Source organism: Pyrus communis, chromosome 3, assembly GCF_963583255.1.
Source record: "Pyrus communis chromosome 3, drPyrComm1.1, whole genome shotgun sequence".
NCBI classification, from domain to species: Eukaryota; Viridiplantae; Streptophyta; class Magnoliopsida; order Rosales; family Rosaceae; genus Pyrus; species Pyrus communis.
In genome coordinates this window covers 1342555-1353991 of record NC_084805.1, presented here as the reverse complement: position 1 = coordinate 1353991, position 11437 = coordinate 1342555, and the positions used below count along the sequence as shown (strand labels likewise).

Genomic DNA, 11437 nt, shown 5'->3' with positions numbered 1-11437 from the left:
ACATATGAATATACCAACGTGACCTACACAACCTCAGGATCACGCCCATATTTTTAGAAAAATTTTTGGACCATGCACGCGCCCCCACGCGCCTGAACACGCACGGACCTACGCGCCCCCACGCGCGGCCCACGTGCACTGCACACTGACGGCATCAACTGACGCCGTCAGGAATATTCCGTCAAACTGACGGAATATTCCGTTAAACTTAACTGATTCCGTCCACTGCCGTTAGGAATATTCCGTTATACTTAACGGAATATTCCCCTGTCTTCTCCGGCGAGACTCCGGCGCCGGCGACGGCGCCGGAAAACTGGGTAATTTTCAAACCTTGTTTTCTCCTTCGTTTTTCAACCAAATTTCACGTTCTTTATACCAAAATGAAGCCTAGGACTAGTAGAACAACGTTAGACTAGTTTTAAGGCCTAAAAATCACACGATCATACCTGCAACAACGATCAAAGTTCGGCCAACTTCGAACCTAGCCTTCCCGACGTCCAAATTCACCCAACGAACTACTCCGAGGCTCCTTGGGACCTCACAAGCACAACTACAAGCTTAGAAATTCCAAAAACAAGCTAGATTAGGTTTGCATGAACAGTGTTCAAATCGGACCTCGTGATATCGACGTGAAAATGGTGTTTTCCTTACCTGAAAATGGCACCTTTGAACTCCTATCAGCTCCACGAACACGATGGTGGTCTTGGTTTCTTGTTTGGTGAAGATTTGATTAGGTTTGTATGTGTGTCCGTGTGTAGAGGAAGAAGAAGGAGAAAATGGCTCGGGGAGGAAGAGAGAGAGAGAGAGAGAGACTGAGAGAAGAGAGAAGAGAGAAGAGAGAAGAGAGAAGAGACAGAGTGAGGGAATGAGGGAGGGAATCCCGGAAAGAAAGAAAAAATGTATGATTGTGTGTGGTCCCACCACCCACACAACACAAATATACACGTAAACGAATAGATTAGGGGTAAAATTGTCATTTTAAATGTACGTCTCGTTAGTTTCGGGACGGGATGTTACAACAACCCTTAGTTTTCCATAACTAGTCAAAGAAGCACTGACTAAACCATTTAGGTTCCATAACCAGTTAAAAAACTATTTTCGTTGATAAGGAAAAATCTCCACTCACCAGCCTTTGGTTGCATATAAAAGGCCTTAATTTGCATGAAATCATTAAAACAATAAAAAAAATTATAAAATCATATCTCATGTGAAGCTTCTAAAACATTGATTTCATATTCCATTCCTCAAAAAAAAAAATTTCAATCAATGTGTTTCTATATATATATTTTTTTATAAATTAGAGTTTTGTTCTACGATGAAGGGTGGGAGTGACTTGGACAGCTTGAAGAGAAAAATAATATTTGCATAATTAATTTTATTCAAAAAAAAGTGATTGGGGTATATTTAGACCAACTTCAATGGTGGGCTAAAAGCCAAATTACTCCCCAAAATTTCCCCCCAAACCCACTCCAACCTAAGGGGGAATTTTGAGCTAAATGCTAAATGCTAAACCAATGCCAAATTCCCCCCGAAATTTAGCCCAGAAATCGGGGTGGACTCTACCCAATATTTATCGGAATTTAAATTTTTTTAGATTAAAATGTTCATAAAATTAATTTACGATAATCTACATATTTATTTAAAAAAAAAAAATAATTTAACAAAAAAAATAGCCTAAGTTCATTCTTTAATAATCCCGGGCTAAAATTTTCGGGTAGAACGGTTGGTGTAGAAAAATTGTTTTTGAGCTAAAAGCTAAATTTTTCGGGCTAAAAAATTTGACTTTTAGCCCAACCATTAAAGATGGTCTTAGAAGTTCTATTGAAAAAAAAAAAAAAAAAAAAAAAAAAAAAAAAAAAAACACTTACGAGGCCTAAATAATCATTGCATATTAGGGTGTATAAGTCATTCAATAAAAAATTTTATGCTGAATGTATTCAACAATATATGAGGTGGTAAAAAACCAGTTTCTATTTTCTTTTCCCTGCTCATTTTTGTTTTACTTGTTCATTGACTACTAGTTCTTTTTTTTTTTTTTTTTTTTTTGCAGAACTCATTTTCCGGTAATTGAAAATGATTCAACAGCTTAAACTGAGTTATTAAGGACTGTAAGATCAAATCGAATTGTCAAATACGTGTTGGCATTGAGTCAAATATCAGACCACAGTGAGTCCATGTAACATTTATGAATAAAAGATGCATCTAAAAGAAAATTTAAAGTTTTAGATTTTTTTTTAAATTTTAAAACATTGATCTTCTATCTTTTTACTTGTTCATTCAGTTACCGTTTGCAGTACCCGATTTACAGCAACTGTTTTTTTTTTCTTCTGATGGCATTGAGCGACCAAAGAGCTACTGCATCTCTTCTTTCGAATGAATCAGCTCCTCGATGGAAGTATGATGTGTTTTTGAGTTTTAGGGGTGTAGACACCCGCAAGGGTTTTGTATCCCATTTATACCATGAATTATGCAAGTGCCAAGGGATTACTACTTTCTTTGACGATCGAGAGCTTGAAGGAGGAACAAGTATTTCCCTTGAGCTCCTGAGTGCGATCAAAGAATCGCATATTGCAATTGTTGTCCTCTCACCAAACTATGCCTCTTCTAAATGGTGCTTGAACGAACTTACAACCATTCTTCAATTCATGGAAGCCAGGAACTCAGTTCTGCCGGTCTTTTACGAGATGGATCCATCTGACGTTGGAAATCAACGGGGATGTTTTGCCAAAGCCTTCTTGGAGCATGAAGAAAAGTTGATCAGTATCGAAGATAAAAAGAAGGTGGTCCAATGGAAAGCTGATCTAAAAAGAGTGTCCAAAATTCGTGGTTGGCATTCGAAGGAATCTAAGTAAGCATGCATGGACAACTTTAATTTCCTATGTCTTAGTAGAGTCAAACTTGAATTCTTCGTTTATGCTTTTTTGATTGGTTATTTTATACCATGTAGGGGTGAAAGTGAGCTCATAGAAAAAATCGTCAAGAGCGTGTGGAGGAAAGTGCAAGCTACATTCACGCTATTAGATTCCTCAAGGAAGTTAGTCGGAACTGATTCTGCACTCAAGCAACTAAGTTTGTTGTTAGCTCATGATGTAGATGATGTTCGATTTATTGGGATAGCTGGGATGGGTGGCATAGGCAAGACTACTCTTGCCGAGCTAGTTTATGATAAAACCTTCCACCATTTTGATGTTCATTGCTTTCTTCGCAACGTTAGAGAGGTTTCTAAAGCAGACCCTACCCTAATTGGTCTTCAAAAAACACTTCTTTTACCGATGTTGAAAGAAAAGATTCGGGACCAACAATGTGGAATCAAGTACACCGAGAAGTGCTTATGCAACAAAAAGGTTCTTCTTGTACTTGATGATGTGGATCACATAAGCCAGCTACAAGTACTAGCTAGAAAGAAAGATTGGTTTGGCATGGGAAGTAGAATTATCATTACAACTAGAAATGAACGTCTGCTAGTCCAGCATGACATAACATTATGTCATAATGTCAAGGTGTTAAATGATGATGAAGCTCTTGCACTGTTTAGTCAAAATGCCTTTAAGAAAAATCTGCCTGAGGATGGGTTTTTGGAACTGTCTAAGTATTTCATTAATTATGCTGGAGGCCTCCCATTAGCTCTTGAAACTTTGGGGTCAGCTTTGTTTAAGAGAGGGCTAGATGCTTGGAATAGTGTACGGGATAATCTATCAAAAATTCCTAATCCAGCAATTTTTGATAAACTTAAAATAAGTTTTGATGGACTAGAAGAGATGGAGAAGAGAATTTTTCTCGATGTTGCATGTTTCCACAAAGGGAAGTACATGAAGCGAGTAATTGAAACACTAGATAATTCTTTTGGAATTTCTAGTAGTATTGTAATAGATTCGCTAATTGAGAAATCTCTCCTCTATCAAAATCACCTAAAACGTATGTGGATGCATGATTTGATACAAGAAATGGCATGGACAATTATTGGTCACGAGTCTAAAGAGCCTAGTCTGCGCAGTAGGTTGTGGCTTTACAATGACATTTACCATATATTCATGACGAATACGGTAAGATTTTTTTTTTTTTTTTTTTTTTGAACATACTATATCATTTACACTAACAGGGAGAAGGTGGGAATACGGTAAGAAGTTAAATACCAAGTTTGGATGAAGATATAATTTTATTTGACACTATGTTAGACTTGAATGCGAAATTAATTTGTCTTTTTTTCTTTGTTGTTAGGGAACGGGGGCGATTGAAGCCATATCCTTACGCCAACTCAAAGTAGAAGAGGTACGCCAATGGAATTGCGAAGCCTTCTCTAAGATGGATGGACTGAGGTTTTTGGAATTCGATAATTTGATTTTTTCTTCAGGCCCCAAATTTCTTCCATGTTCCTTGAGAATTATAAATTGGAGTTTCTATCCTTCTAAGTCTCTTCCAACCAACTTTCAACCACATTTGCTTACTCAACTTAAGATGCGTAAGAGCAAACTTGTTCGACTATGGCAGGGGAAAAAGGTTAGTATTGAATAAATGCTATTTCATTTACAAAATAACTATATATTATTTATTTATTTATTTATTTATTGTTTTGAATAAACTTTAAGGTTGTAGAAGCTAAATATATGATTTGAACCTTATTGGTGTTGTACAGGACTTGCCCAACTTGAAATATATCGATCTTAACTACTCCAATAAATTAATGAGTACTCCGGATTTCAGTGGTATTCCAAATCTTGAGAAGTTGATTCTTTGTGATTGTAAGAATTTAGTTAAGATTCACCCATCTATTGGAGTCCTCAAAAGACTTGAAGTTTTGTACCTTCATGGCTGTGAAAGCATAAAGAGCCTCCCAAGTAAGGTTGAAATGGATTCTCTTGAGACTTTCAATCTTGATGGCTGCTCAAATGTGAAAAAGATTCCAGAATTTGGGGAGCAGATGAAGAATTTGTCCCTGATTTCCTTAAAAGGAACTGCGATCGAGAAAATACCTTCATCAATAGGACATCTGGTTGGCCTTAAGGGTTTGTATCTACGTAATTGCAAAAATCTCTTGAACCTTCCAATGGCTATTTCTACTTTGAAGTCTCTTACATATCTCGATGTGATGGGATGCTCAAAACTTGACAAACTCCCAGGAGACATGGATCACTTAGAGGTGCTTGAATTGGGAGCCACTATGACCGAGCCGCTTGTAGGTATGAAAAATCTCAAACGTCTTGTGTTTGACAGATCGGATGCTAAAGTAACGTACGGATGGGGCCTTCTCCGCTTATTAGGACTCGAAAAGAGTCGTCCTGATCCTCTTTGTTGGGGTTTGGTATTGTCTTCTCTAAATCGTTTATGCTCTTTGAGAGAGTTATATCTAAGAAATTGTAAACTCTCTGAAGGAGACATCCCCGATGATATTGGCTGCTTGTCCTTTTTGGTAGAGTTGATTCTCAGTGGAAATAATTTCGTCAGTCTACCTGAAAGCATTAGACACCTTTCTAAGCTCAAGTATCTTGATTTGGAGGGGTGCGAAAGCCTTCAAGAATTGCCACCTCTTCCATCTAGCAACGAATTATGTGTAAATGTGAAAAATTGTACTTCCTTAAAAAGGTTGTCAGATCCATCCAAGTTGAGTAGCAGAGACACCAATTTGTATGACTTTGACTTCACTTGCAAGAATTGCATTGCATTGGTTCAAGATGAAGGCTGGAATAATACAATACTCTCTAGGATTCGAAGAATTGCCACTCAGACCAAGGTGCTCTCTCTTTATCTCCCCCCCTCCCCCCTCTCTCTCCCTCTTTCTCTCCCTCCCTCCCTCCCTCTCTCTAAAATAGTTCTTTTGTTGCAGGGACTGAATCTATATTTCGATAAACTGGACCCAGATGTTGTATGGCCTGGAAGTGAAATTCCAGAGTGGTTCAGTAATCAGAGTGTGGGACATTCAATAAATGTGGAGCTTCCACCACCATCATGTACCAACTGGCTGGGGATTGCCTTTTGTGTTGTTTTTCAAGATCCTAAGCAAAAATTGGCTAATCTAGCTACCCTTTGTCATTATGATTATTTCAATATTCAGTTTTTAGGGGATTGCCTTCTGCGATGGGATTGTAAAATAGGGTCTCTTGAGTCAGAACACATTTGGATATTTTATTTTTCTCGTGAAAATTGTCACCAGGAACAGTTCGTATTCGAAACTTGCTTTTATGATATTGACGGGGGAAAACAAAAAGCAGACTTCAATAGTGTGAAGAAGTGTGGGGCTCGTTTGGTGTACAAACAAGATTTGAAAGAGCTCAACCAAACATTGAAAATCCTGAAGCGAACACATGAATATCGTGACGAGACAGCTTCAAATGAGTCTGAAAGTGCTAGATGCAACGTCATAGAACAAATCCGCAAAAGGCATTGTTATTAGTCACTATCTTATAATAAATGCAAGTAAATCACATCGATTTATCCCATCAGCTTAATTGTATTTAAAAATATATTTTGCTTTGAACTATAAGATGGCTATATTTATTGAAAGGCGAGGGGCATGAATGTTTATGCATAGACAATTTTGCAATTTATTTGGGCATTAGCTAGATTGATTTAGTATTTAATATTGAGCTTGTAATATGGACCATTGTATCATAATCCATGTGAACCCTAAGTGTCATAGCTCACATCATCGGTAAGCATCTCATAAGATGACTTATTTGGATGGTTAAGAGTATATATCATGCTGACCAGTCTCTTACCAACCATCGTTGTGTGAAAGAAGAAATATCATTTCATCTTAAATTCTCTCCGTAATTCTCTGCTGTTCCCAGAAAATCCGAAATCCAAAAGCCAAAAATCCAATCCCAAATTCTTCTTCCTTACAAAATATAAAATACGATACAATAGTCTAGCACTAACAAAGAAAAATATGCCTAATTTCTCATTGCAATAGTTTTTCATTTCCGTTCACTGTAAAGTCAGTTGCATCATAAGCTTGGGAAGAATTGGCAAAGCCGGACTTGAAGTAGTATGAATACTATCCCAGCGCCGTGGAGTTGGCCTCCATGTTTCTTCCTGGTACAAGGATGAACCACAAGGTTCATTTCCTGAAAACACCATTAACGTTAACACCAGGGAGCTTAATTCAAATTTTTGTAGAAAGGAAGAATTGACGTGTTTCAGTCTGTCTTTGGAACTAATGGAAACTGGTGTGCAGTCCAGAAACGGCAATAATTTTTTTTGTTCAGTTTCCAAAGGCCCCTTCCGCAAAAACCAGACAAACCCGTAAATCAGTATACATCTTGTTAGTGAATTTGAGGACATGCCAATCCTATCTAGCTGCTGTACCAGGTAAGGAGACGATTGTTTCAAATACTACTTAGGCTTCACATTACATACGAAACCCATATTAATTGCACACTTATGACTTTAACTCCGAAACACTTTCTTCGATGTTGATGGACATGGGAAGTGCTTGTTGGAGAATGAGTAGTTTGAATAAAGCTCAATTTCTGGAAAAACACTGTTGCCTCGATCTGCAGTCATCTGCTGTTGTACGTGATGATATTTCATTTTTTTTTTTTTAGCTACAACATCAAGTTAACAAATAACAAATTCAAAAGGAACTTCATTCAATCTTTCGAACATCATTTAAAGTATCAAGTCCATCAGCTAATGTAAAAATGCTTTTGTAACGAATGGAAACTTAAATCATTATGCATTTTGTTTGTGAGTTAGAACATGTCAATCCTATCTTAGCGGCTCTACCAGGTAAGGGGACGTGAATCCTGCTCTTGATCATTCAATGTATCGCCATCGTCATATAGGATTCAAATACTGTTTAGGCTTCACATTTGATACGACAATCAAAAACCCATATCAATCTGCTGCAGCCTACAGCATGAAGTTTAACTCAATCTTTCGAACATCATTTGAATTAATAAGTCCATTAGCTATAATAACAAAATGCTTGAGACAATGCCAATCATGATTAAACAGACAAGGAAAAGTTCTGCTAAACACTCTGAGCGTTTAATTTCTATACGACATCAAACACAATTTCGGACTACAAAATCTACAAATTAACTGAAGCAATTGAATAGGACTCCCCAAGATCCCCAGTCAACAAAAAACTCCTAATTTCTCTGTTACGAACTGCACTGAAATCCTACTCTTAAATTGAAGTTACTTGATCTATTATGAGCTACTAATCCTTGCCAAAGTGGCTCCTCGGAGTCAAATATTGTACATCATCATGTTCAAGACTTGGCCGAACACCACAACAAAGCGGGATTTCTTCACATTCATCAGGATAAACAGGGCGAAGGCTTACCCTTGGTTTTCTTGGTGGCAGCAGAGGAAGAGGCGTTTCACCTTTAAGAATCCTTGCAGCTTCCTTCACCGTTGGCCTCTTCACATGGTTTGGGTGCACACAAGCAAGTCCAGTCATCAGCATCCTCTCCATCTCTACCATATCAAGCTTCCCCATCAACCTCAGATCAGCAGCTTCAATCAGTTTCCCCTTTTCCCACATGCTCCAAACCCAATCAACAACCACTGTTCCATCATCCTCCACCGGCTTTCTTCCCGTTGCCACCTCTAACACCACCACGCCAAAGCTGTAAACATCAGTTTTAACAGTTGGAACACCTGAATAAACATATTCTGGAGCAAGATATCCCATTGTACCGGCTGGTATAGTTGCTTCTCTTGCAATGATTGAACTATGCTCATACACTTCTGCTAGACCAAAATCCCCTAGTTTGGCATTAAAATCTGCATCGAGCATTATGTTGCAAGTTTTAACATCTCTGTGAATTATTTGCCTCTCACACTCCTCGTGAAGATATGCAAGAGCAGAAGCGACTCCAAGAACTATATTAAGTCTTTGCTTCCAGGACAGAACAACTGCTGAATTGAAGCTTTTGTGAAGAACTTTGTTGAGGCTTCCGTTGGGCATGTACTCGTACACCAGGACCAACTCATTACCCTCACAGCACCACCCATGAAGCTGGATCAGATTCTTGTGCCGCAAACAACCCACCATAGTTGCAAACTCCGTGGTAAAAGGATTACGCAGACTACCGATCCCATCACCCCTCTCAAACCTTTTCACAGCCACTTCTCCACCAGAGGACAGAGACCCTTTATAAACCTTAGCTGATGCCCCTTCCCCGACAACCCTGTGTCGGTTAAACCCCATTGTCGCCGATCTTATTTCTGCCAGAGACAAACTCGTCGGAACTTTATTCGCCTCAACTCTACAAGTTTTGCGCTCTCTGCTCCTTCTGGCAGTGACCCTTCTCTTTTTCACACACACAAAACAAATGACAAAAACAAATGCGATTATGGAGACAACAAACGCGGCTAAACCTCCCAACCCAAGAACCATCTCCACTATCTTTGTTTTTCTTTCATGGGAACGATTTTCCGGGCTGCTTTTGGTACTTGAATCTTCTGGTGAAGAGCACATGAAGCAGTCCCCTTCTTCAAAGGCATCTGTAGGATTCCCAGGTGGAAGAGACCCGAAAGTCTTGAATCTCCACCTGTAAACAACGTGAACTGAAGAGCCATGCCCATTCGAGGCTGAGAAACCGACACGCATGAACTCCTTGAACTGGTTGGAGAGGTCAATCTGAGCAACAAGAAGAGGCGTTGGAGGCCTAGTTGACGAGTATCCGACCCAAACCCGAATCATCTTGACAGCATCTCTGTACTCAATCCAAGCAGTAATCTCCCTCCCACTTGTCAAATCAATACCTCTTGAAACAACATCAACACAGGCAACAGACACAACTGTGTTCAAATCAATACCAATGTGGTTCCCATTGATGTCACCGACCATAGGATCAAACCTAGTATCGAACTCCACAGCGAAGAACGATTCTTTCGAAGCTGAGGATGGCTCCGGAAGTCCCATATACCCCCCTCTGGATGATCCCAGAGAATCAACATCGGGGGTGATCACAAACGCAATGCCATCTCCAGAAGAACACAATCGGGAACTTGGGGTGATTGAGAAAGAGAATCGGCACAAGAAAGAGGCAGTGGCGTTGGTTTTCGAGTCAAGAAACCGAATTGGGTAGGCGTAAAATGCTCTTCCAACCCCAGAAGAAGCAGAAGGGGAGGAGGAGGGGCAGGTGGTGAGTTCTTGAGTGAGACTAATCGCGGTGTTGGTGATGGAAGCGTCGCCGAAGAGGGTGAGGTTATTGTTCGTCGCAGGCAAGAACGGGACAGAAAGCGAAGGGAAACTGAGGTTGGAGACGAAAAAGAAAAGGACCCAGAAGAGAAATGGACGAGATGAATGCATTGCTGTAAACCCAAATGCAGAAACTTTCTCGGGAAAATGAAAGGCGTAAACTTTCTCGGGAAAATTACAAAGAAACAGTGGTCAAGTAGTACCAGGATTGTCTTCCCCTCTGCATTTCTGCGGATGCTTCTGCCAATCTTGATACTTGAAAGCTTCAACCAGTCGAATGAACGAGAGAGAGGGACTGCGAGACGGAGCGATTTGAGAGGGAAAATTGCTCCATTTGATTGATCGACGAAAACCCAATTTTAGGTCCCGAGTTAAGAGTTTGCTATGTTGCACGAGAACTGGGCCTGCTTGTTTGTGTGGTGGGTAGAACTTGGATGGAGTATTTTGGACCCGTTTGTTACACAGGATTAGGAGGGATTGCCTTGGATAAGACTTTTATCCTGTTTGGTAAGGGAACTGAAGCAGGGCACATGATTCAAAAGGACTATAAAAGATTACTTCTTGCTGTAAGTAGAATGAGACTTATGTTTTGATCACTGAAATATCTAGAATTGTGTATTGTCTTTGTCCCGTACGATTCTTTTTCTTCTCTACGGTTGTAAGGTGGTACACAGGTCACTAAGGTTTTCATGTCTCTCCTTGAACTAAGAGATAATGAGTCATGTGTTCAATTCATTTTTAATTCACACATTCCGTCATTTTATCATTTTGTTGTCTTCACGAATCAAAGTATAATAGATTGGCTATCTCAAATAATACTATTTGAGGGGCACGGTGGCTCATTTTATAATTTTATAGTGATCCGGTTAATTTATAATTCGTAGAAACTCAATGACCTAATTAATTGCTAAAACTCTGAAGGCATTCAATTGTAGTGAGAAATTCTGCTTTTAGTTTTGAAATACTGCTATTTGTGCCAAGTTGCATTAGTGTTTCTTGTTTGTAAATTTACCCAAATTTTCAATAGGTTTCCTGGATGCGCTTAAAAAAAAAAGTTAAGAAAATTATTAAGTTGGCCATTTCACCTCATCCTTTATTTGTTTTCTTATTTTCAAATACTTTTTCTCCAGAATGACTAAATAAGGTGGTAAGGATCATCATCACTTGAAGATAGTGTCGTATCTATGGTTGCTCATTACAACACTTAGCCAAAGGGCCCCTTTGTAATTTTGGTGCCAAATTTTTGTGTCATTGAACCAAATTTTATAAATTTATACTCTTATG

The 11437-nt window shown here is 39.1% G+C and overlaps 2 protein-coding genes across 2 annotated transcripts; one reads left to right on the top strand and one right to left on the bottom strand.

Moving 5' to 3' along the window:
- The first annotated feature begins 2330 nt into the window (after positions 1–2330).
- Positions 2331–6388, top strand: LOC137727320 (TMV resistance protein N-like). The gene is made up of 5 exons (XM_068466186.1): positions 2331–2848; positions 2948–4043; positions 4219–4497; positions 4634–5728; positions 5822–6388. The coding sequence occupies exons 1-5, from the start codon at positions 2331–2333 to the stop codon at positions 6386–6388; spliced, it is 3555 nt and encodes a 1184-aa protein (XP_068322287.1).
- A 1633-nt stretch (positions 6389–8021) lies between these two features.
- Positions 8022–10310, bottom strand: LOC137727317 (L-type lectin-domain containing receptor kinase S.6). Its single transcript, XM_068466183.1, has one exon. The coding sequence runs from the start codon at positions 10262–10264 to the stop codon at positions 8162–8164; it is 2103 nt and encodes a 700-aa protein (XP_068322284.1). The 5' UTR covers positions 10265–10310; the 3' UTR covers positions 8022–8161.
- Between the last annotated feature and the right edge of the window lie 1127 nt (positions 10311–11437).